The 27,535-nt window shown below is 42.4% G+C and overlaps 1 protein-coding gene across 3 annotated transcripts in view; it reads left to right on the forward strand.

Moving 5' to 3' along the window:
• The window catches only part of MAN2A1 (mannosidase alpha class 2A member 1), a 218,696-nt gene that overhangs the window by 167,328 nt on the left and 23,833 nt on the right, over window positions 1-27,535 (forward strand). For all 3 annotated transcript variants that reach the window (XM_039543788.1, XM_039543789.1, XM_039543790.1), the window contains 2 exons: window positions 7,340-7,473; window positions 27,238-27,432. In XM_039543788.1, the coding sequence (XP_039399722.1) occupies window positions 7,340-7,473; window positions 27,238-27,432 (329 nt within the window). The remainder of the gene's footprint in view (window positions 1-7,339; window positions 7,474-27,237; window positions 27,433-27,535) is intronic.

The raw sequence follows: 27,535 nt of genomic DNA on the forward strand, positions 1-27,535 counted from the left end.
TGTAGTATCCCTTCCTTGAGAATGTAAAGAAAAAGGAAACATTTTTACTACATCTAAAACATTACAAAAAAAACAGGAGTACTTGTGGCACCTTAAAGACTAACAAATTTATTTAAGCATGAGCTTTCGTGAGCTACAGCTCACTTCTTCGGATGCATAGAATGGAACACACAGACGGGATATTTATACATACAGAGAACATGAAAAGGTGGAAGTATGCATACCAACAGGCAGAGTCTAATCAATTGAGATGAGCTATCGTTAGCAGGAGGAAAAAAACTTTTTGAAGTGATATTTAAGATGGCCCATAGAAGGTGTGAGGAGAACTTAACATAGGGAAATAGATTCAATTGGTGTAATGACCCAACCATTCCCAGTCTTTGTTTAACCCACAGTTAATAGTATCTAGTTTGCATATTAATTCAAGTTCAGCAGTTTCTCTTTGGAGTCTGTTTTTGAAGTTTTTTTGTTGCAAAATTGCCACCTTCAAGTCTGTCACTGAGTGGTTAGAGAGGTTGAAGTGTTCTCCCACTGGTTTTTGAATGTTATGATACCTGATGTCAGATTTGTGTCCATTTATTCTTTTGCGTGTCCAGTTTGGCCAATGTACATGGCAGAGGGGCATTGCTGGCACATGATGGCATATATCACGTTGGTAGAGGTGCAGGTGTATGAGCCCCTGATGGCATGTCTGATGTGATTAGGTCCTATGATGGTGTCACTTGAATGGATATGTGGACAGAGCTGGCATCGGGCTTTGTTGCAAGGATAGGTTCCTGGGTTAGTGTTTATGTTGTATGGTGTGCGGTTGCTGGTGAGTATTTGCTTCAGGTTGGGAGGCTGTCTATAAGCGAGGACTGGCTTGTCTCCCAAGATCTGTGAGAGTGAGGGATCATCTCTAAGGATAGGTTGTAAATCTTTGATGATGCGCTGGAGAGGTTTTAGTTGGGGGCTGTAGGTGATGGCTAGTGGTGTTCTGTTATTTTCTTTTTTAGGCCTGTCCTGTAGTAGGTGGCTTCTGGGTACTCTTCTGGCTCTGTCAATCTGTTTTTTCACTTCAGCAGGTGGGTATTGTAGGTTTAAGAATGCTTGATACAGATCTTGTAGGTGTTTATCTCTGTCTGAGGGATTGGAGCAAATATGGTTGTATCTTAGAGCTTGGCTGTAGACAATGGATCGTGTGGTGTGTCCGGGATGGAAGCTGGAGGCATGTAAGTAAGTATAGCGGTCAGTGGGTTTCCGGTATAGGGTGGTATTTATGTGACCATCGTTTATTAGCACAGTAGTGTCTAGGAAATGGACCGCTTGTGTGGATTGGTCTAGGCTGAGGTTGATGGTGGGATGGAAATTGTTAAAATCTCGGTGGAATTCCTCGAGGGCGGCTTTTCCATGAGTCCAGATGATGAAGATGTCATCAATGTAGCGCAAGTAGAGTAGGGGCGTTAGGGAACGAGAGTTAAGGAAGCGTTGTTCTAAGTCAGCCATTGATTAGACTCTGCCTGTTGGTATGCATACTTCCACCTTTTCATGTTCTCTGTATGTATAAATATCCCCTGTCTGTGTGTTCCATTCTATGCATCCGAAGAAGTGAGCTGTAGCTCACGAAAGCTCATGCTTAAATAAATTTGTTAGTCTTTAAGGTGCCACAAGTACTCCTGTTTTTTTTGCGGATACAGACTAACACGGCTGCTACTCTAAAACATTACAGTTTGTAGTGTGAGGAATATATTAGGAGCATGGGAGTGGCCATTCTGAATCAGAACACTAGTGTCCAGCTACTCTAGTATCCTGTCTCCAGTAGTGACGAGCACTAGTTTCTAAGAGGAAGCCATGCAGTAGGCAGATATGAGATTTACTCCCACAGAAACTCTCTTCCTAACTCCCATTAGTTAGAGGTTATTTTATGTCCTTAAGGAGATGGGATTATGTCCAATCCATTGCTCTTGGGGTTTTTTAATGTTTGCTAATTCTGGACAGTTTTGTTTATCTATAAAAGTGTTTTTTGAATCCTGCTAAGCTTCTGGCTTCAGTGATACCTTACTGCAGTGAGTTACACCATCTAATTTTGTGTTGTGTGGAAAAAGTATGTTCTTTAATCAGTTTTGAATTTTCTACCTTTTGATTTAATTGAATATCCCCTTATTCTTGCATTGTAAGAGAAGGTGAATAGAAGTTTCCTATCTACCAATCCAGTTCATAAAACTAGTTTTTAGTATTTACTTTTATGCATAAAAGTGGTCATGAATAAATCCTGTTTAAGCATATGAAGTGGTGCTGAAAGATGTGTATAGTACTCTAGGTGCTATCTCAGTAGATCTTTATGTACTATCTCTCTCTCCTTCCCCCACTAGTTATCTAGTGCCCTGTCTGCTTTCTCGGTGTGATACAAAATAGCTTATTCTCCTGAGGACTGAAAAGCTTTAGGGCATGTCTACACTGACAGTTACAGCATCGGCAGTTACAGTGCCACTCAGAGAGTGCAGAAGGAAAACTGTTGTTGTGTGTTCACACTGGCAGCTGCCTGTGCAATGGTATGTCAACACTTGCGGCACCTGCAGCGGTATTCAGAGTGGTGCACTCTGGGCAGCTATCCCACAGAGTACCTCTTTCTCTTTTGACGCTAAGACTTGTGGGAAGGCAGAGGAGGTCGCAGGGCATCCTGGGTCCTGTCCCACTGCCCTGTGATGCATTGCTTCGTATCGTAGCAATTCCTGTGCTTCGGTCCACATTTGACACCGTCTTTCAACTGTTTGTGTACTGCACGGGCTGCCTCTTTCGGGTTGCAGAAATGGATCCCGAACTGCTGACCAGTATGCTGCTCACTCTGACCAACATGTCACAAGTGGCAGTGGAGTTATTCCTTAAACTACAAAGGCAAGAGGAGTGTGACATTGATCTTGCCACATGTAGTAGCTACGACACGAGATTGCTTGTGGCATTCATGGAGGTGCTGACCACAGTGGAACGCTGCTTTTGGGCTCAGGAAACAAGCACTGAGTGGTGGGATCACATGATGATACACGTCTGGGATGTTGAGCAGTGGCTGCAGAACTTTGGCATGAGGAAAGCCACATTCATGGGACTGTGTGATGAGCTCACCCCAGCCCTGCGGCACAAGGACATGAGAATGAGAGCTGCCCTGTCCCTGGAGAAGAGCGTGGTGATAGCACTGTGGAAGCTGGCTACTCCAGACTGCTACTGATTGGTTGCCAACCAGTTCGGAGTGGGAAAGTCAACCATTGGAGTCATGTTGATCGAAGTGTTCAGGGCCATTAATCGCTTCCTGCTCTGAAAGACCGTGACTCTGGGCAACATGCATGAGATTGTGGATGGCTTTGCACAAATGGGCTTCCCTAACTGCAGAGGGATGATAGATGGCACGCATATTCCAATTCTAGCACTAGACCACCTAGCCACTGAGTACATTAATCACGAGGGTATTTCTCAATGCTTCTCCAGGCGCTTGTGGATCGCCGTGGGCATTTCACAGACATTAATGCAGGCTGGTCCAGAAAGGTGCATGCTGCATGCATCTGGCCTGTTCGAGAAGCTGCAAGCAGGGACTTTCTTCCAGGACTAGAAAATCACCCTAGGGGAAGTAGAAATGCCCATTGTGATCCTGGGAGACCCTTCCTACCCCTTAATGCCATGGCTCACAAAGCCATACATGGGGCAACTTGACAGCAGCAAGGAGTGGTTCAACAATGGGCTGAGCAAGTGCATTTGTCCGTTTAAAAGCCCGCGGGTGATGTGTGTATGGGAAGCTGGACCTGTCAGATGACGATATTCCTATGCTTATAGCCATGTGCTGTACGCTCTATAATATTTGTGAAGGGAAGGGTGAAAGCTTCACTCAGGGCTGGGCCACAGCAGCTCAGCACCTGGAGGCTGAGTTTGAACAGCCAGAGACCAAGGCTATTAGGGGCACAGCACAGGGCCATAAGGATCAGGGATGCATTGAGACAGCAATTTGAAGCTGAAAGCCACTAATATTTGTTGCTATGCTTGGGATTGCAGTGCTTGTAATGCTAAGTGATGATTGGTGCACATGATGCAAGAAGGGGGCTTAACGTAATTGTTGTTTTGCAGTGGTCTTTTTGATTTCACTTAATAGAATAAAGATTGCTTTCAAACCAACACAATTCTTTTATTAAGACAACAACCGGAGGAGAGAGTCAAATGAAAAAATACATCAGTGGGGAGGGGGATGGGGAGAAGGGAAGGTCTCAAGAAGAGTAGGGATTCCGGGAAGGCTACAGATTTATGTATGTCCAAGGATCATACCCAACCTTCTCCTTTGGAGTACAGTGCAGCGGGTGCTGTACTTCAGCAGGGCCAAACTGCAGAGGGTCTGGTATTGAGTGCAGTGGGTAGTTGGAGTCCACAGTGCTGGACTGTGAGGAGGGAGGAGTGGAATGCTGTTGTAGAGACTGGAGCCAGGAGGTTGATAAGTGTGTTGGTGGTTTGTGTGGGAAAGAGTGTTGCGACAGCAGTTGCGGGAGTGGGCGGGTGTGGAGCTGCTCGGTTTGAAGAGCTAGTATCGCCTGGAGCGTGTCCATAACTTTTAAGAGCCACTCCATGGCTTCTTTCTGGTGTGCCGTGTTCTCCGTTAGGTCCCTCTTCTAGCTGTCCCACCACTCCTTCAATTCCTGTTTCTCGGCAGTGGAGTGCATCATAACCTCACAGAGAAGTCCTCCTTAGTTCTTCTTGGCCGCTTTCTAATTCTGCACAGTCGTTCTGCTGCCGATAACAAAGAGGGAGGCTGGGCTCCCAAGGTCATCTCTGTGAAGTTTAAATGCAACATTTTACAGAAGCAGTATTGTTTGCAACACAGACAACACTGATTCAGTGCTTTAGAATGCAGCCAGTACTCTCTCACCTGTCACTAACTGGCTGACTTCAGCCAAGCACACACGAGCCAGAAGACCCCCAAAATGGTGAGTAGCCACGGGGGCAGGGTAAATCACTCGTCCCGGACCCTGCTGTACACTCAGCACCTGGATCTTGTGGAGAGCCGGCACTGTGGGGAGGGGGAGGCTGATAATCATTCCTGTCCCCACACTTTCCACAGGATGTGATCATTATGGAAGATATCTCACTGCTGAGGGTGAATAGGGAATCGAGGGAGGGTCTTCTCCAAGCCTGCAGCTTCCGCCCTGGCCCCGATGTGGCTCTCATGTGCAGCAATGGTCCCCCTTCCCTCCCCACCATGACGGCACAGTGGCATGGGAAAGTTACCGTTAATGGGACAAGAAACAAAGCAGTTCTGCCAAGGAACATGCAGCAGCGGATTGCCCAGTATCTGCTCAAGTGTTTCCTGGCTATCTCTGAGGGAGATTCCCGTGAAGTGAGGGAGTCTATCAACAGCCTGTTCCGCCACTCAGACTAGGCATGCGATGGGAGACAAGCCTGCTTTCTGCAACCCTCCTATCCCCAACAACTTGCTTCAGCAATTCCCAAAATCAGATCCACTTACCAGGGGCCTCCTCTCCTGCTGTGACTGGCTAGGCTCCTCCAGGGTAGAAAAGAGCTCCTGGCTGCATGCATCTTTGGCCTCCAAGTCATCTTCTGCCTCTGGGTGGGTCTCTCTCCTTCCTCTCCCCCCGCCCCCGCTTCGTCCAAGATTTCCTCCTCCTTGCTCAGTCCAGGGGCAGCTCCAGGCACCAGCGCACCAAGTGCGTGCCTGGGGCGGCAAGCCGTGGGGCCGCAGCGTGCCAGTTGCCGTGAGGGCGGCAGTCAGACTGCCTTCGGACCTTCCGCAGGCATGACTGCTGTGCTTGGGGTAGCAAAATACATAGAGCCGCCCCTGGCTCGGTCCATTCTTGACTGGCATGAAAGCCAACGAAGTATCCACAGGGGCCTTCGCAGTGGAGGTGGGGTCGCCACCAAGTATCGCGTCCACCTCTTTGTAGAACCGGCAGCTCATGGGCGCAGCACCGGAGCGGTGGTTTACCTCACATGCCTTGTGGTAGGCGTTCCACAGCTCCTTCACTTTTACCATACACTGCAGTATGTTTTGATCATGGCCCCTTTCTATCCTGCATCGTTAAATCTGTCCGTAGTCGTCATAATTCCTATGTCTGCAGTGCAGCTGGGACTGCACAGCCTCCTCTCCCCAAATGCTGATGAGATCCAGCAGTTCGGCATTGCTCCAAGCAGGGAATCGCCTGGTGCGTGGAGCAGGCATGACCACCTGGAAAGATGTGCTGAGACCACTACATGCATCACTGAGCAAACAGGAAGGGGACTTTCAAATTTGCAAAGGAATGTGCTGGGGGCTGGGGGAGATGATGGTTGGTCACCTGAGGGCAGGGCAGTAGAATTCAAACTGATGACCAGAGAGGTGAGAACAGGCATTGTGGGACACCTCCTGGAGGCCAATCACAGCGCCATAATCGCCACTGTGTCTGCACTGGCACCGCAGCGCTGTAGTCCTGGCACAGAAAGCTCTACGCCTCTTGTTGGGGTGTTTTTTGTTTCTTTTTAGAGCACTACAACTGTGCAGTTTCTGTGCACTAAGTGGCTTGGCAGTGTGTACACCTTGGGAGTTAGTGCAGAAAGCTGCTTAGGTCTTAGTCTAAATAAAGTATTTGGGCTTAATATGGGGGTATGGAGTGAAATATACAGGTCAGGATAGACAATCTAATATTCCCTTCTGGTCTTAGTTTCATAGAATTCATCTGCCCATCTTCTGTACGTCAGAGTTCTGTGTAACATTTGTGGTTAGGAAGAAGGAATGTTGGAGGTACACTTCGTTACATGGAATAGGCCAATGACATCACCCTCACATGATCTCTCATGCAACCCCTATGGGCACAAGCTTTTCAAGGCAGTTTATCAGCCTGTTGCCAGAGACATATCTCATAAGTGTAAATGTGCAGAGGCAACTTTTGAAGAACAAGAGTTACTCCTAAGTAACCCCTTTTCCTGTAAAATTTCAACTTTCACATTCCCCTGTTGTAGGGCTAGAGCTGTTCAAATAGAAATTTTTGGGATTTCTTTTATAATAGGGAAAGTATTTGTCATTTTCCTGCAGCTCAAACCTCTTACTAACTTTTGTCCAAACTTGGAAAAAAAATCCAGTCTTATCCAGAGACCACTGCTTGAAAATGTTAGCCTGATAAGTAAAAATTTGAAAATATTATAAGCAACCAAAGCAAGGGCATTATGAAAATACTTATTCAACCCTCCCAATACCATAGATATCTCAAACTCTCCAGTTGTAAGAAATATTATCTGGATTATTTTACCATTGCTGTTTACAGTAATAACGTTCATGTGGTTAATAAAAGCAGCACATACTGCTATCATCAACATAACCTCAATATTTGTTTTTCAGGACAGATAGAAGTCATTATGGACCGTCGACTTATGCAGGATGACAACCGTGGCCTTGGACAGGGTCTCCAAGATAACAAGATCACAGCTAATCTGTTTCGACTTCTGCTGGAGAGAAGAAATGAAGTAGATGAGGTAGGAGTAATCACATGGGTTTATCTGCTGTATTTTCAATAAAACCGAAGATATAAATATTTGATACTTCTGTAAAGAAATATTTAAGCAAAAATGCCTGATGTGTAGGTATCTGACCTATCTAAATTGTCTCACGTTATGTAAGCCAGGAAGATATGAGAATGTTATATGCAATAATAGTATTGGTCAGTTTGATTTGCTCTTCCTTTTACAAACATTTACCCTTGTAGGTACCCTCTTATCCCTCCGGTTTTTTTTCCTCTTCTCTCCTTTCTTCCTCATCACTGTGGGGAAATAAGCCTGGGAAGGACCAATTGAATATCATATTGCAAGAATAGAGACTAATGACAGCAGCTACAGTGCTGAGTGGATTTAAAATCAGAAGGCAGTTTCTAAAGATGAGGAATTGTGTGTGAACTTGTAATACACAAAGGAGCTGGAATTAACTTTTTTATATGGGTGATAGCAACTACTGGAGTGATGAGAATACTTACACTATACTACTTAAAATTAAATTCCAGTGTTCATTTGGTTCATAGATTATTTGATTTTTTTTTAATGCCAAAAGGTATTATTGTGATCCTCTACTCGACATCCTCCTTTATATAACAGGGCATAAATTTTTACACCATAATTCCTGCATTAAGCCCATAACATCTTGTTGAGCAGGAGCATATATTTTAGAAAGATATCAGGTCTTGATTTAAAGACTTCAGAGAGTGGAGAATCCATTGCATCCCTCAGTAAGTTGTTCCAAATATTAATTAACTTCAGTGTTAAAAAAAATAAAATAAAAATTATGCCTTATTTCCATTTTCAATTTTTTAACTCCAACTTCCAGCCTTCAAATCTTAACTCTCTGTCAGTAGATGCCTCTTTAATCTATCTATCAGAAAGCTTCTCCTTGCATAGGTACTTACGGACTGTGATGTAGTCACCTCTTCAGCTTCTCTGGTAAGCTAAATAGTGATCTTCTTAAGTCTATAACATAAAGTTGAGACTTTTTGCACAAACACTTCTGACATTTAGATTAAATGCAACATTAAGGTTATGAATCTTAGAACTAAAGATAGGTAGTGCAAAAAGTAAGGTTCCCATAACTTGAATCCAGACATATTTCAAATACTATATGTTTGTAATCCGTTTTCACAGGTAAGCCTGAGAAACCTGATTTTGACTTCACTAAAACAGAAGTGAAAACTAAGGTTGAGATTTTCAGAGCAATGCAGGGGTCTTAGCCACACATCTTCCATCAGTTTCAAAGGAAGACCTGTGTAAGTCATCTTCACTGCTTTGAAAATCTCATTCTCGGGCTGTAACATATCCACCTGCTCATAAAATGTTTCATAAATGTATCTAAGTACATCTATACTACCCGCCGGATCGGAGATCGATTTATCGTTTCTCGTCAGGACGCGATAAATCAATCCGCTAATTGACGCCCAAACTCCACCTAGGCAGGAGGAGTAAGCGCAGTCGATGGGGGCGCCGCGGCAGTTGACTCGCCACTGTGAGGATGGCCAGGTAAGTCAAACTAAGATACTTCAACTTCAGCTACACAAATAGAGTAGCTGAAGTTGTGTATCTTAGTTTGAACCCGCCCGCTAGTGTAGCCCAGGCCAAAGTGGATGTATTTGCCTTACCTGGACTGTTCCCAGATGACATTATGCCATTCAGATCAGCTACATAAATATTCAGTGTTACCTGTCAATCTGCTTCCAAATAAAAAGGCTATCATCTATCCCAGGGGTCAGCAACCTATGGCATATGTGCCAAAGACGGCACACGAACAGATTTTTAATGGCACGCTGCTGCCTGCCGGAGTCCCATTAAACCCAGCATGCCATTAAAAATCCTGACCGGCCTGCTCTTCTCTGCCCTCCGCTTCTCCCCCGCAGGGGCAAGGGGCAGAAGCTTGGTCCTGCCAGTTCCCTTGCCTCTTCCTGCAGTGTGCTGGGTTCCTGTCCCTCCTCTGCTCCTCCGTCCCTCCCTCCCTGCTGGCTGATGGCCCTTGCGGGGGCAGGGGGGGGGGGGTCGGGAAGGAGCAGAGTCAGCATGCTCGCTGCTCCCGGCGAAGGCATAGAAGAAGCGGGGACAGGGCCTTGGGGAAAGGAGGTGGTGGAATAGGGGCATATCCCCTCCAGCCCCCTGCCCTGACCCCCCCCACACACACAGCCCTCTGCCCTGAGCCCTGCGGCCCTGCACACACCCCAGGCCCATGCCCTGAGCCCTGTGCCCCGCACATGCCCCAAGCCCCTGTCCTAAGCCCTGTACCCCCCTCATACGCACCCAGCCCTCTGCTCGACTCCTTCACCCACCCCCCCACAATCCCAGCCCTGACTCTGGCACCCCCACACATATCCAGCCCCTGGCCCTGGCACTGCTCCCCTCACATGCCCCAGTCCCCTCACACCCTATGCACCCCCACATCCTGACTCTTGCACCCCCACAACCCCACCCCACCCTGAGCACCAAATGGGAGCTCCTGCACCCCCACCCCCACATTCCCACCTGCACCCCTCACACCAGATGGGAGCTGCCCAGGCAAGTGCCCCACACCCAAATCTCCTACCCCAACCCTGAGCCCCCTCCCTCATTTTAGCTCCTGGCCAGACCCTTCACCCCCAGCCCTGTGCTTGGTCCACTCCCACCCTCAGCTCAGTGCAGAGAGAGGAAGAGAATGGGCTAGAACCAGGGAGAAGGTAGGTACCCACTGTATGTGGGCAGGGCTGGGACCCCAGACCGGCAGCGGGCTGAACAGGATCCTGGCTGGCAGGAGCCCACAGATGGAACCCCTGAGTGGCAGTGGGCTGAGCACTGGACCTGCACAGCCCACTGCCAGTCTGGGCTTCTGGCTGCTGGACCCTTGCCAGCGGGGGTCCCGGTCATAGGCCCCGCACAGCCCGCTGCCGGCCTAGGTGAACAGAACCCCAGACCAGCAGCGGGCTGAGCGGGCCGGCGGTGTAAGATCAACATTTTAATTTAATTTTAAATGAAGCTTCTTAAACATTTTGAAAACCTTGTTTATTTTACAATACAACAATAGTTTAGTTATATAATATATAGACTTTTATATAAAAGACCTTCTAAAAATAATTAAAATGTATTACTGGCACGCGAAACCTTAAATTAAAGTGAATAAATGAAGACTCGGCACACCGCTTCTGAAAGGTTGCCAACCCCTGATCTATCCATTGAGTATCTGCTAGCACCATTACATAAGAAAGGAGGTTCTTGAGCTTATATAGATATAATAAAAATGTAGAGCAGACTATTAAGGCAAGTTGATGGTAAGTGCATTAAAGATGTAATTTTGGAAGCTGGAAAGTGTTTCCGTTTTTGGGGATATCTGTGTGATGTCATATATGTAGTGCATCCCAGTCCATTAAACATCCCACCACATTCTTCAAAAGTTAATTTTAATTTTTTAATTTATTTGTCATGCCACACACCAATCTTTTTGTAGAAAATTGCTTTGCAAATTTATTGAGCACCAACAAAAAACTGATTTTTTGTACCACAGTGATTTATGCTTCAGCTATATGTTCATTAATACATTTTGCTTTAATATATTTTCTTTTTCTTTGCAATTTGTGTTGAGAGTAACACATTTAATTATTTTTATTGCATGCATGACACTGCATTCCTTGTGCTGGAAATCTTTGTGTGATGATTGCCTCTGCATTTCTTACAAATATATATGGTCTCTGCTGTTTTACTTTTTATGCCTTGGTATGTATTTTTAATTTAATTTAATTCAGTTCTATCACTAATTTCAGTGTTTCATAATATAACTTTGTTTTGACTTGTTTATCAATTATACCACAAGTAATTTGGTCTTTAATTGCTTCATCTAGTTAACAGTTCAAATTGATACGATTTAGGTCTAATACATAGCTTTTTAACATAAGGCTTAATGATACACCTGGCAACTCGTTCCTAGTAAAGAAAATGTGCCTATGTAAGTGACATTTTTGCATGGCTCATAGTATTCTTGAAATTTTGGTGAGCTGTTTACAATCATTTCCTTGCTTCTACCGGATAGCATTATAGATCTCTAAAGCCTCTGGGCCTGCCACTTGTAGCATTGTAAAGAATTTCACCATCTTCAGTTTCTCTGCAATACCACCTGCTTCCAGGAAAATTCGGGAGTTCTGCTACCACCTCCAATTCTCTTCCAGTTTCCTGTGCAGACTGAGGGATACAGGTGTCTTCATTTGCTCTAATTTTGCCAAAGATTCAGTTTTCTTCTGACACTACATAATAGATTTGATACACAGGAGTGCTGTTCAGAGTGTGAACTTCATTTCCTGGCTCCAGTCGCATGACACAGGCAGGGGCGGCTCTACCTTTTTGGCCGCCCGAAGCAGTCATGCGCGGGAGGTGCCCCGGAGCCGCGGGAGCAGCGGACCTCCCGCGGGCATGACTGCAGAGGGACCGCTGGTCCCGCGCGGCTCAGCTGGACCTCCCGCGGCTGCGGACGGTTCGCAGGTCCGGCGGCTCCGCTTGAGCTGCCGCAGTCATGCCTGCGGGAGGTCCAGCCGAGCCACGGGATGACCGCCCCCTCCGCAGTCATGCCTGCGGCAGGTCCGGTCGTCCCGGGGCTCCGGTGGACCTCCGGCAGGCATGACTGCGGCAGGTCCACCGGCCCAGCCTGCTGCCCCCCCGGGAAAGGGCCGCCCCACGCGCGTGCTTGCCGCGCTGGGGTCTGGAGCCGGCCCTGGACACAGGTCATGAATATGAAAGGCTAATATCTCTTTTGCATAGCAGGGAGCAGCATCCACGCACTTAAAAATCATTAGTTATTAAACCTTTCTCATTTCTACAGTACTCTAGCATTAACTGAAGTGCACCTGTCTTTACAGCAAACTACTCCCACCTTCTTTAAGACCATATGAAGTTGCCAGAAACAATACCCACAATCAGAACCATTGTTTAGGTCAGATGGGCAAGAGTGTAGGGGGTTTGATATGTAAAAGCATTGCAATATCGTGAGAGTTAGCATAGATAGCTATCTATTTGTATAATATTTTCTCTGGTTAAGACCCTGTTCTGACTATTGGACCAAAATTAGATAACTTACACAACAATGGTGCAGAACAATAGGCAATCACACTTATATATAGATTTGAGTACTTTAGTAGCTATGCCCAAGGTTATGAACCTACTATTGGAGTGGCTGGGTGAGGTTCTGTGGCCTGCAATGTGCAGGAGGCCAGACTAGATGATCATGGTGGTCCCTTCTGGCCTTAAACTGTCTATCATGAACCCATATATACAAAAATACATAGGATCTTAGACTCCATAGGCAAACTACGCCAATTTAAGATGTCAGAAGCTGCAGAGTATAAACTTTAAAGTTTCTTTATCCAGAAGTTCTTCATCAGAATGTTTCCTTCCTAAATGCAAGGCCCGATGAATATTCAAGAGGAAATGGTTGGCTGGAAGCAGAAAAAGTTGAGGTTGTTTAGGTGACTTTAACTGTTCATATTAATACTTTCTAATGGTTATTATGTGTGACATTAGCTTTAAATTCCCAGTATTTCTAACATTTGTGGTGGTTGAGAGAATTACACCACTCTATGTAGGTGCACAGTCTTGTTATCAAGATTTCAGTTTAAACTCCTTGCACTCTCCTTCAGTTTGACACTGCTTATTAAACACACTGAGTGAAGGAGAAAAAACAATTGCTTACCATAGTGTGACTCTTTCTCAGATGATTACCTCAGTGTATCTAGACTTCCCTCACCTTTCCCTGTTATTTTGGAATTTGATAATAAATTCTTGACTTAGTGTAAGAAATGTAGTGAATGTTGGGGCTGCACTCCATATATAGTCTTGGCTGAGGACACTTGAAAGTGTGTATGCACAGTCTCAATGAACTCTTTTAGCCAGGAACATCTGATATCATGTGTCAGGATGTACACTGTCACCCAGGATATGTATCCATCCAGCAGTCATCTAGCAGAACAACACAGATAGCAGTAAGTAGTGGTTCTTGAATATACCAGCCATATGCATCACCAAGTATTTCTTTGCTACTCTAGGGATCCTGATCTATGAGGTGAGGAACATATGACACAATCAAATTGAAAAAGGAAAATGGAGGAAAAGAGAATGTTAGGCCAAAAATTCAGGAAATCTGTAGAAAGAAAGGTGGTCTACTGCATGAGGCAGCAACTGACATGCACACAACAGTAACAACAAAAGGGCAGAGGAAGGAGCTGGACTGAGTGAGGAAGTGAGAAAATTCACGTAAACAGGCTAAGGGAGCTGCTGAAATCATTGGACTCATACTTACTCTCTCCCTGCACTACAATCTTCATGCATTGGAGGAAGGCAGATTTTAATGAGGCTTACTGCAGGCTTAGTGGCATATGTCATTGCAGGAGCTATAGCTCACCGAGTTTGACCAGTGGCAGTCCTCCTAGCTAGGAGTGTGCATCATTTGTCAGAAGGCTGCACTATAGTGGCTGAGTGGTTTTTCTGGTCCTCGGGACACTTTCCTACAATCAGGCACCAGCCATAAGGGCTAGTGCACTTTTTAGGTTTTAGATCTTATAATAGGATGAGTATATTCTATTACTACCAACTAATATTTTTATGACTGTTTAGTGTAAGATTAGCTTGTTTTAAAATCATTTTCAGATGCAAGCTATCAACTCATTTTATAGAAAATGAAAGAGAAGAGAGAAAATCTGGGGATAAAATATATTGATGGACCATTTTAAAGCATAGTGAATTATATTTTAGTTTGGCCCTGACAGCCTTTCTAGTCATACTTGTCATCTACCTAAATATTTTCTTATTGCCATTTCTCTGAATTATTTTATATTAGCAGTATTTGAGGCACATATTTGGAGTGGTACTTTGGGTCTTAATTGACTAATTAAACTTACCAAAAATGAATTTGGATTGAAATGTTTATCAAATGAAAAATCAAGAAGTTGCCATAATGAACTTTACCTAGTATAATCATGGAAATGTATAAAGGGGGCAAATCCACTCTTACACTTTTGTATTCAAAGAGCCTAAATGCAATAGCATACATTAAATGGTCTGCAAAATTTCATATGTGGGACTCTGTTGTTAAATGCATGAATGAAGCCATTAAGGCTATGTCTACAGTGCAGACCTCTTAATGACATGTAGGTCATGTGTAGCTGCACACTGCAGTGAAAAACAGGCTGCCTCCACATTGTGCTGTGTAGCTACATGGGGCAGTGAAAGGCTCTGGCAGGGGTGAGATTGTTGCAGGGAAAGGCTCTATGGAGAGAATGTGAATGCAGCAGAAGTAATCAGAATACAAAATTTCAAGATTAGGCACAGTGGTAGGCAAAAAATAGCTTCCATATGGTTTGTAAGAATCCAATGTACTGATGAATTACTTACCGCCAGAATAGTTGTTTTGCCTTTAACAAATGGCACTAAGACCCTGGATTTCTCAATGCTAAGTGCACATTCAAAATGTATAAGAAAGTTATGGGAAGGCATGAGACCTGGGAGAACTTCGGAAATGCACAATGGCAGTGTAAACACAGGTCAAATGCACCAAGGATATCTTAGAATCAGAGAGATGTGGACTTCTACAGGATAAGAGTCCCACAAGAATAAAAGAACAGGAGTACTTGTGGCACCTTAAAGACTAACAAATTTATTTTAGCATGAGCTTTCCTGAGCTACAGCTCACTTCTTCGGATGCATAGAATGGAACACACAGACAGGAGATATTTATACATACAGAGAACATGAAAAGGTGGAAGTATGCATAACAACAGGAAAAGTCTAAGCAATTGAGATGAGCTATCATCAGCAGGAGGAAAAAAACTTTTTGAAGTGATAATTAAGATGGCCCATAGAAGGTGTGAGGAGAACTTAATAGATTCTATTTCCCTATGTTAACATAGATTCTATTTCCCTATGTTAAGTTCTCCTCACACCTTCTATGGGCCATCTTAATTATCACTTCAAAAAGTTTTTTTCCTCCTGCTGATGATAGCTCATCTCAATTGCTTAGACTTTTCCTGTTGTTATGCATACTTCCACCTTTTCATGTTCTCTGTATGTATAAATATCTCCTGTCTGTGTGTTCCATTCTATGCATCCGAAGAAGTGAGCTGTAGCTCAGGAAAGCTCATGCTAAAATAAATTTGTTAGTCTTTAAGGTGCCACAAGTACTCCTGTTCTTTTTGCGGATACAGACTAACACGGCTGCTACTCTGAAACAAGAATAAAAGCATTTTACAGCTATAAAGTACATAATCTGTGCAAATAATAAACTCTTGTTACTGATGTGATATTGCTTAAACCCATCTTTGTTAATTGTAGTGTTGCAAAAATCACAGATGCAACTTTTAAAAGACATTGATATTTCTACATTGTCTGATGATTCTTAAGAGTCAATTTTAACATGAGGGAGAAAAGGAATCTCTCTATTCAAAGAGAGAGAGAGCACAGAATCATAGATATTGGAAGAAAAAGGCCGATTATGTTATCTAGTCCAAACTTTCAGTGCATGTTGGTTCCTTTAAAGTAGATTTTCTAGTGTTTTTGAGGGCATACAGATGTCTTTATTCTCCTCTTAGTTCTCTAATCAAGATTAGTCATGATCAAAGCAAATTGTACTCTGTGGCAAGCTAGACCAGAATTCTGTGGAAAATTTTTCCTGCAAAGTTCTTGTGATAAATTATGTGCCAAAGTGGAGGGTATGTGGCAGTTTCAAGTACATGGAAAAAGATGGTGGATTTTTATTGAATATGACAGTGATTCGATAAATATTAAATAACTGACTTCAGCTTCTGCCCAAAATAGGAAGAAAAAATAGTCATTTGAAACTTTGTGATGAGTTTTCCTCTATCTCAACAACCCTTGACAACAGCCAGCCACCCCACTGTTTTACGCCTCCGTGTCAGCCCCATAGACTCATGGACTGTAAGGCTTGAAGGGATGATCATGATCTGGTTTGACCTGCACGTTGCAAGCCACAAAACCTTGCCCACCCATTCCTCTAATAAATCCATAACCTGTGGCCGAGTTACTGAAGTCCTCAAATCATGATTTAAAGACTTCAAGTTACAGAGAATCCACCATTTATACTAGTTTAAACCTGCAAATGACCTGTGCCCATGCTGCAGAGGAAGGGCAAAAAAAAACTTCGGCCTGACCCTGGGGAAAATTCTTCCCAACCCTGAGAGTTTCAGCAAGACCCAACAGCCAGACATCAGGAAAGAATTCTGTGTAGTAACTCAGAGCCCTCCCCATCTAGTGTCCTATCATTGGGGATATTTGCTACCAGCAGTCGCAGATAGGCTGTATAACATGGTCGGCAGTGTCAGCATACCGTCCCCTCCATAAACTTATCAAGCTCAATCTTGAAGCCAGTTAGGTTTTTTTGCCCCTACTGCTCCCCTTGGAAGACTGATATTTAGAAAACTTTGTTTTATTTCAAGCCTAAATTTGTTGATGGCCAGTTTGTCCATTTGGTCTTTGTGTCCACATTGGCAGTTAACTTAAATAACTCCTCTCCCTTCCTGTATTTATCATTCTAATGTGTTTATAGAGTAATTGTATCTCTTCTCAGCCTTCTTTTGGTTACTTTAAACAAGCCAAGTTCTTTGAGTCTTATCTCATAAGGTAGGTTTTTCATTCCTATGATCATCCTAGTAGCCCTTCTCTGCATCCGTGCCAGTCTGAATTCATCTGTCTTAAACATGAGACACCAGAATTTCACACAGTATTCCAGATGAGGTCTCACCAGTGCCTTGTATAATGGTACTAGCACTACTTTATCTCTACTGGAAATACCTTGCCTGATGCATTTAGGATTGCAGTAACCTTTTTCATGGCTGCATCACATTAGTGGCTCATAATCATTTTGCCATCATCCAGTTAGCCAACTGATAAGCCCGAAACTTATAGCAAAAATTCTTATCCATATGTGCATGACCTTGCAGTTTCCACTATTAAATATCAACCCGTTTCTATTACTCCAGTTTTCAAGGTCATCCAGATCTTCTTGTATGATATTCTAGTTCTCCTCTATATTGGCAATATCGCCTAATTTTGTGTAATCTGCAAATGATATTAGTGCACACCCGCTTTTTGTGCCAAGGTCAGTAATAAAATGTTAAATAAGACTAGTCCCATGACCGATCCCTGAGGAACTCCACTAGTAACCTCCCTCCAGCCTGACAGTTCACCTTCCAGCATGACCCGTTGTTGTCCCCCCTTAATCCTTATCTTCTCCAATTTAACTAATTTCCCATTTGGAACTCTATCAAATGCCATACTGAAATCCAGGTAGATTAGATCTGCTACATTTCCTTTGTCTAAAAAAATCAGTTATCTTCTCAAAGAAAGATCAAGTGGTCTGGCATGATCTACCTTTTGTAAAAGGATGTTGTATTTTATCCCAATTACCATTTACCTCTATATCTTTTAGCAACGTTCTATTTCAAAATTTGGTCCAAGACCTTGCATGTAATTGAGGTTAAACTAATAGGCCTGTAGTTTCTTGGATCACTTTTTCTCCTTTCTTAAAAATAGGTACTATATTAGTAATTCTCCAGTCATAGGCTATGACCCCTGCGTTAACAGATTCATTAAAAATCCTAGCTATTGGTCTTGCAATTTCATGTGCCAGTTCCTTTACTATTCTTGGATAGAGATTATCTGGGGCCCCGGGTTTATTCTCATTAAGCTGTTTGAGTTTGATGTCCAGATGTGGTAATTTCTACTTCTATATCCTCACTGACATTAGCCACCTTACCACTACCCCTAAGCTCCTCATTACCCCTATTAAAAACTGAGACCAAGTATTTGTCTAGGTGTTGTCACTGCATCCAGCAACAGTGGATAAAACAGATTAGTTGAAATAGTTAAAGTGTGCTATTAAGGAGGAGATTTACAAAGACACAAACAGGCAGCTAGCTCTAGTTGAAAGTCAATGTGAGAGTCCCTTGTGCATTTGGAAAATCTCCCCTCAATATTTATTGTTAGACTTCAGAGTTAATATACAATTGAGAGGAATAGAGGGAGTTTACAGCTCTCAGAGCTGTTGTTTCAAGTTCTCTATTTGCAAGCTCATGACTCATCATTCATCTCACCTTTACTAAATGTATACTAAAGGCCACTAAATCTCTCCACCTCATTTTCCCCATTAGTCAAACCATGTTTTCACGCCTTTTGTAAAGCTTTTTGAAATCCTCTGTGCAGAGTATTAGTATTTACTAATAAATATTCCTATGTCATCACTTGGAAAGTTATCTTAAAAATTGAGTTGAAGAAGGCACAGGTGGTGTTCAATACTTTAAAATCCTGTCCACATCCCAATGACAGAAGCTTTTAGCTTTTCCTCTCCCCATTTATCAAACTGCCCTGATCCCTCCTTTCTCTGACTTCAGTTGCTAAATTCCCAGACAAACTGGTATTTCTGTAACTGCATGAGGTAAATAGAAATGTTTACTAAAACCTGGAATTTCATTGATTTTAATATTATGGAACTGATCAAATAAAACTTTGCTTTGAATCTCTCCCATTTATTTAATATTTCTGTGTGTTTTTCAACCTACTATCAAATACAAATTTAGGAATAAATTGCCTAGGGAGGTTGTGGAATCTCCATTTCTGGAGATATTTAAGAGTAGGTTAGATTAATGTCTATCAGGGATGGTCTAGACAGTATTTGGTCCTGCCATGAGGGCAGGGGACTGGACTCGATGACCACTTGAGGTCCCTTCCAGTCCTAGAATCTATGAATCTAGTGTAACCCTGGATATTGTGCTTTCAGCCATTTGACTGTGAATGCTCTTGCATAAGGGAGGTTGTATTTAATCACAAAAAGCAATAATTTGTTACAAATCTCTCTCTCTGACACACACACACACACACACACACCCCTCCTAAAAAAATAGAAAGCAGAAATAGTTCTACCCACATTTTTCCGACCTCTTGCTCATGACATCTTTCCTTCTGCCTTTTTAAAAAAAATAATTAAGTTGTCCCAGTCTTCTTCTCCTGTACTCACATACTTTCTCCTTAAAAGCAGGTTTCCAGGGAGCTGTAGCAGCCAGTGCAAATGTATACGTCTTTAGACACATGTCAGGATCCTTGGTACCACTTCTGCAGCTCCTTTTAAACATTGCAACTGCTGTGCTATAGATCTTGGAGCATTTGATAGTGGCTACTGCCATGGCCTTAAACACAACTGGTGGACGTAGTCCTAAAATACTTGAGACCCAAACAAAGATGGCACTACCTGTTGTTGCTTCCAGAAAACTTAATTCTGAGGAGAAGGCAGATAAAAATGGAGAAGTGGGACATGACAATAAGGTGAAACTGAGAATTTGATGAAGAATTAGATGGGATAGGAAAGATTATGCAGAAAAAGAATAGGGAAATATTCAGAAGCCAAAACTAACTAGTTGGCTGTGACTATTCAGCCATTGACTAGTTGCAGGGGTAATAATGGTAAATTGTCATTAGTCATGTAATCCTTTCTTATCCAGTAGTATTGTTTGGTCATTACAGGATGTAGTGTGTATTTCCCTACTTCTAGCTGCATGTTGTATATTCATCAGTGATTTAAAAGAACATATTTACTCCTAAATAATGGCATTATGCAGGGGAAAGGTTTAAATGGGGGATAAGGAGTGTTAGCAGAAGGAAGAATATTCAATATAATTTTATAACAATTAACAAGTCACGACTTTTTCAAACTTTAAATAATGAAAAGATTTAATATTTCAGAGTTGAGAGAGATCCTCAGTCTGTCTTGAAGAACAGAATTGGCAAGAGTGTTTATTCAACATAATTTATAAAGCTGTTTGGAACGATAGGATAACTTTCACAATCAAGAGATATTTATCTTTACATAGTCTTGTGCTAGTGGCATAAGACAAGAAGTAAATAAATGTTTCAAGTACTTTTTCAGTTTGACAATTCATTATTTTAGTTTTATGTTAGTGTCATATGAAATATATGTTGGAGATAATTCCAGAGCTCTGTGATAAGCAACACCATAAACATTGCCTGCATGTGTTTATAAATTTAGGAGATCCTAGATCAGGGATTTTAAGTGTGGTGAAATATTTAGGTGAAAACTAAGCTTGTGCTGGGAGGTATTTAGTTGAATATCTAGAGCTGTTTGCTATTATACTAAATGTTTAAGTATAGAACTGAGTACTTGGATTAGTTTTAAAAAGTCCTACATGTGATTGAAAATATTTTTAGAAAAATTGTTTGAAATACAGACAGTAGTACTATATGGAACAACTGTTCAGAACTATTCAGTGCAGTTGCTGCATTTTTTGAGTATATGTCCCTGTGGGTGCTCCACCACAGAATGTGCATGTGCCTGTGCACTCTCAACTGGAGATTGTAAAGCAGTGATTGTGGGCCCACACCTGCACAGAAAAGCTCTTTGTGCTGCTCTACCAGGGCATATAGGGGTGTGTGGACCTGCCCACCTGTGGTTCAAGATGGATCATTTGATGTCAACTGTTTTACAGCTTCTTGCCCTTTACACTTCTCTTTGTCAAGCTAAATAGATTGAGCTCCTTGAGACATGTTTATTAGGCATGTTTTCTAATCTTTCAGTCATTCTTGTGGCTCTTTGCTGAACCCACGCTATTTATCAACAGCTTTCTTGAATTGTGGGCACCAGAAGTGCACACGTTATTCCAGCAATGGTCAGGGCTGCCCAGAGGATTCAGGGGCCCTGGGGCAAAGCGGGGGAGCTGCGGCGCTTGTATTCATTTGGCGGCGGTCCGGGTCTTCAGCAGCATTTTGGCGGCGGGGGGCCCTTCAGTCACTCCGCGTCTTTGGCAGTACTGAAGGGCACCCACTTGCCGCCCCCCCGGGCAGGCCTGGCAGTGGTCACATCGTGCCAAATACAGAGATAAAGTAACCTATCTACTGCTATTTGAGATTCCTCTGTTTATGCATTTCAGGATCACATTAGCTCTTCTGGCCACAGTGTCATGCTGGGAGCTCATGTTCAGCTGATTATCCACCATGACCTCAAATCTTTTTTAGTCACTGCATCCTAGAATAGAATCTCTCATTCTGTAAGTTTGGCCTATACTCTTTGTTCCCATATGAAAAAAAATACATTTTGCCATATTTAAAATGCATATTGCATCCAGTTTATCAAGCAATTCAGATTTCTCTGAATCTGTGTCCTCTTCTTTATTTACCACTCCCCTAATTTTGTCATCTCCAAACTTTAATCTATGATGATTTTGTTTTCTTCTGGGTCATTGATAAAGATGCTAGTATAGCTCCAAGAACAAATCACAGCAGGACTCCACTGAAAACAGACCAGTTCAATAATGATTCTCTCCGTATAGTTACATTTTGAGACCGATCAGTTAGCCAGTTTTTAATCCATTTAATCTATGCCATGTTAATGTTGTATCACTCTGGTTTTTTAATCAAAATGTTGTGCAGGACCAAGTCAGACACATTCCAGAAGTCTAAGTGTGTTACATGAACACTATTACCTTTATCAACCAAACTTGTAATCTCATTGAAAAAAAGATATCAAGTTAGTTTGACAGGCTCTATTTTCCATAAACTCATTTTGATTTGTCAGTTACATTATCCTCCTTTAGCTCTTTATTAATTGAATCCTGTATCAGCCATTCCGTTATCTTGCCTGGCATTGATGTCAGGCTGACAGGCCTATAATTACCTGGGTCATTCCGCTTACCCTTTTTAAAAATTGGCACAACATTAGCTTTCTTCCAGTCTTCTGGAACTCCCAGTGTTCCAAAACTTATTGAGAATCAGCAAGACCCTCAGCCAGTCTTTTGAAACTCTTTGGATGCAAGTTATCTGGATCTGCTGATTTTAATATTTCTGACTTTAGTGGAATGGAAAAAACATCATTATCACCATATTATGAGACTGCATCATCTGTTCTCCCCCGCCCCCAACACAGAACAAATATTTATTGAACATCTTTTCTGTTTTATTTATTATTACTAATTAATCATTTAATAATTTTTCTAGTGTTTCCATTTAGTGATGGATCTATACCATTGTCAGGATTCTTTGTTCCTAGTGTGTTTAAAAAACTCTTACTGTCTTTAACTCTGCTTGCCATACATTTTTTTCTCCTTTTGTGTCCCTTATTGATTTTCTGCAAATCCTAACTTCTGACTTATTCATTAATGTTAACTTCCCCTTTCTTCCATTTGTTATATATTTTGCTTTTATATTTTAAAGCTGCCTTCACTTCCTTTCTAAACAGTTTGTTTTTTTTAACCAGCACAGCCTTCTTCCTCAATTGTGGGATTGAGGCTTTTGGGGCATTTAGTAAGGTGTTCTTAAACAATTCCGAATAATCATTCACGTTTTTTTAATTAAATTCTTTTCCCCAGCTTATTTGGCTCATACTGTTTTCAGCTTTGTGAAATTGGCCCTATTAAAGCACCAAATTATTTATATATATTTATAGACTACAAGACTAAAAGTTGTGTGTGTGTGTGTATATATATATGTGTGTGTGTGTGTGTATGTGTATATATATATACATACACACACACACTACTTTTAGTCTTGTAGTCAGTTCCTCGTTATCTGTTGGAACAAGGTCTAATATAGAATTCCCCCATGATGGTTGCAACGCTTTTTGAGTTAGGAAATTCTCATCTATAATGTTTAGAAATTCCAAGGATGTTTGGAACTGGAAGTATGCAATCAGGCAGCAGAGACCAAAAATCCCATATACTCTAGAGTATAGTACTGTGTTAAATGTAAACTGCTAAAAAAAAAATTAAAAAAAAGGGGCGGGGGGGTTAACAAAAAATTGATAAGGTAAGGAAACTGTTACCATGCTTGTTTCATTTAGATTAAGATGGTTAAAAGTAGCATTTTTCTTCTGCATAGTAAAGTTTCAAAGGTGTATAAGTTGTAAACTTTTGAAAGAACCACCCTCATGTTTTGTTCAGAGTTAGAAACATTTCAGAGTTTCATACAGCCTTCATTCCTGAGGTTTTCGTAACTCTGAGCTTCTACTGTAGATTGAATTTATGCTCCTAAATGACCAAGTCCAGTTCCTCTGGTTTGTTGGTCAGGCTCTTAGCATTAATGTACAGGTAATTGAAGCATTTCTCCTGTTTATGACCTTTGATTCCTTGATAAATTTTGTTCTCGATATCTTGATTTTGTGCTGAATGCTCAAATCTTTCCTCTTTTTACCCTCCCCATATGCTATTCATTTAACACCTTCCTGACTACTCTAGCCAGCCTGTCCTCAAGAAGATTGGTCCCCCTTCTGCTGAGGTGGTGACTATCCAAACAATATAGCCTCCTCTCCTCCATAGAAGATGGGCCGATATTTCACAAAACTAGAGCCTAGATCACTTACCTAGCCAGTGATTCACTTCCAGAATCCTCTGCCTTCTGTCTTCCTTTGACATATGCAGCAATATCTTCAGTAAAATATATGAAATAATATACTTGAAATGTTTATACCATTGCCTATAATTAAGATTGAGCAACCTGTTTGTAATTTAGATATATGTTTACTTGTTTAGTTCTCAGCTGAATCACATATCAGATGTTTGCTGTTTGTTGTACCCACACATAAAAAAATTAAAAATGTGTTGTGCTGCTAACCAAGAGGAGGAAGAGCAACACTCACTTCTTCCTTAAAAAGTTAGCATGTATCTTATCCGTTGAGAACTAATCAAAACATACAAAACATTTGCATTTAAATTGTATAGAATTCTGTAGCTTGTTTTCATTTTAATTTGCTGGCGCTATTAATTATTTGTATTACAGTAAATGATCAGGACTCCACTGAGATAAATGCTGTACAACTAAATCCTTGCTCCACAGTTTACAGTCTAGTTATATGACAAGATCGAGTAGGTAAATGAAATAGACAAGTGGAATGGCACAACAAGATAACAGTAAATGGTACATTTTCCTAGGAAACCATAGTCTTTTTGCTAACTGTCTAGCCATTATCATCTGGAGTGTTTTGTAGGCATTACAGCATTAGTGAGTCTTAAGGAGATACTTGAAGGAGGATGAAGAGACTTTACAGATTTTACAGGAGGTTTGACGGGTGGCATGGAAAAAAAGCACAGAAGTGTTAATGATACCTCCTTTGCAAACTTTTTGAGAAAGCTACTGATTATTTGTATAAGAGCTACATTAAGAATAAGAATTATAATTCTTTGAGTGCTTGCACATGTCCGTTCCATTTTAGATGTGTTCACACCAGTGCACTGAAGCTGGAGAACTTTTCCCCATAGTTGTACTTTTTGGGGCAGTACATGCTGCTTGCTGAAAGCATTAAGGGTTGGAACCATCCCAGCCCCCCTTCAGTTCCTTCTGACCACCCATAGTTGGTAGTCAGTGTGTGTGGGTGTGAGTCTTATGGTCTTTCCCATATTTCCCTTTAAGAAAACTTTCTAGAGGTCTTTTATTGTAAGTAGTTTAGTATAGTTGTAGTTTAGATAGTGGTACTTTTTTTTTGGCTCAGTTCCCAAGCATGTCCAAGTCCCCAAGATTTAGGTACTGTTCTGGCTATAACAAATTTAGACCAGTCAGTGATCCTCACTCCCACTGATAGAAGTGTTTGGGAGGACACATCAGATATAACTGCCCTATTTGTAAGGTATTTAAAACGAGGAGTAGGAAGTTGAGGGAAGTTCAACTTCAAGACATCCTGGTTGAAACAGCTTTTGTGCTCTCATTCAGAACCCAGATGCTCAATATGCAGGGATTTGGACTTAACTCCATCTCCGAGTGCACCACAAGACTTGGAAGAGAGTTGAAGAGAGCTGGTGAGAAGACACCACTCTCCATCTCTGGTGCTATGCAGGCAGCAGAAGTCCAGCCCATAGACCTCTTCTGGCCAGAAGAAGCCCTCTTCTTCTCTGTGGGCTAAGTCCTCAACACACTCACATAAAATGACCAGTACCGAAGTTAGTTATAGTTAAGATAACTCCTGCAAGGTGCTCCCCAGTGCCGCATTCTAGAAATGTAGAGTTATAGATTCTGGCATCTTAAGTTGTACTGCCCACCCACTTTTTAACATGGGCATAGTTTGGGGGTGTGGAGTGGTGACTGCAGCACCTGTGCTTTGTGGCAGGGGAGCTAAGATCAGCTCCCCCACCATGAAGTGTAGCCCCTGCCGGCAGTGCCAGTCTCTTTCCAGTGGGGGGACTAAAGGAAACCTTAGTCCCCCTTGCCTTGAGGCCCAGACCCTCCTCTCTTCCCCTCCAAGACCCTGCCCCCTGGCAAGGCCAAAAGTCAGTGCTGGTCTGTAATAAGAGCCTCCCAGGGATCCAGGACCGCTGTGGGGAGCCATGGACCCTCCACCTGCTCTGAGCAATGCACCGGGATGGGTGGGAACATGGGCCCCACAGCAGCCTGGGCTCCCTGGATGACTCTTAGCATGGCCCAGCTCCAAGTTCTGGGCTGGCCTCAGGGTGGAGCCTGGGGTTGGGGGGAAGAGAAGGAGCAGGGGCATGGCTATGGGAAAAGAGGAAGAGAAGAGGTGGGGCCACGGTTCTGGCAGTGTTGCCTATGACTGTTAGGTTCTTGAAAGGTTTGGATAGACCTTGCCTCCTATTAGGGATCCCACATCATCCTGCAATCTGAGTTTGGTTCTTTCCATTTTAACAGGGCTGCCCTTCAAACCTATAGTTACACCCCCTTTCTCATCTCTCAATGAAGTTAGTATTCCTGGTGGCCCCTATTTTAGCCAGGAGGTAGCAGAACTTTAGGCCTTGGTAGCTGACCCTCCTTAGATACTGTTTTATAAAGGTAAAGTTAGTTGGCATCCACACCTCAAATTTCTTACTAAAGTGGTGTCAGATTTTCATGTAAATAATTCTGCATATGTACTGCCTTTTTTTCAAAACCTCACACCCACAAAGATAGGGAAAACCTTCATACTTTGGGCATTTATAAGATGTGGCCTTTTAGCTGAACAGAATTAAAGAGTTTATGGCATCTCCACCCTAAACTCTTGTTCATCTGCACTGACAGGATGAAAGGGCATCCCGTCTCTCGACAGATGATCTCTTCCTGGATCTCCTCTTGTATTTATCTGTGCTACGATAATGCTCCATGACCTCAAAGAGTTTTAGCACACTATGAGAGCATAAGCAGTGTCAGCTGCTTTCCTAGGTCATGTTCCCATAGTGATATTTGCAGGGCTATGACTTATTGGCTCTTAGGGCATAGGACTATGTTTGGGAGAGTAGTGTGAGAGTCCTTGTTCAGGTAGACACCAATTTCCTCCTCCATTGAAATTGTCAGACACCTAAAGTGGAATGGACATGTGCAAGCACTTAAATGTTAGTTACCCGTTCAGAAACTACTGTTCTTTAAGATGTGTGCACATGCCCATTCCATGACCCATCCTCCTTGCTCTCTACATGGGCACCACAGCAAACTCTGGCTCCCTGGGTGAAGGAACTGAGTGAGGTCAGAGAGGCTCCGCCCCTTCATAACTTCAGCTAGTTGAACAAATGTGCAGAGTGCACATGCTCCACACGAACAGGTACCACTATCGGAAAAAGTTCTCTGGCTTCAGTGCACAGGTAATCAACACACCTAAAATGGAAAGGACATGTGCAACACACCTTGAAGAACAGTTACCGAGCCAGTATGTAACCATTTTTATTATTAGAGAAGCAGATGAGTTGCTGATTGAGAAGTTTTGTCTTTGTTTGTAAATAATTAATGTCTTAATTTACAGACTTGCATTTAATTAAGGTTTTATCTGCTTTTTTATAGAAAGAAGAGAAGTCATCAGTCAGTTTCCCCTCTCTTCTGAGCCATATGACTTCTTCTTTCATAAATCATCCTGTAATTCCAATGACTACATATGCAGAATCTGGTGTCCCACAGATTTTGAATGCCTTTTCTCCACTCACTTCATCCATGCCTTGTGACATGCATGTGGTCAATCTAAGGACAATACAATCAAAGGTATGTTCAAAATATTAATGTTATGAACAAATGTATGATATAACTAGCGATGTATTCTAGAAAATATTTCATTCTATAAAAGTAAATTATGAATCCACATAGG

Source organism: Mauremys reevesii, linkage group 6 (genome assembly GCF_016161935.1).
Source record: "Mauremys reevesii isolate NIE-2019 linkage group 6, ASM1616193v1, whole genome shotgun sequence".
NCBI classification, from domain to species: domain Eukaryota; kingdom Metazoa; phylum Chordata; order Testudines; family Geoemydidae; genus Mauremys; species Mauremys reevesii.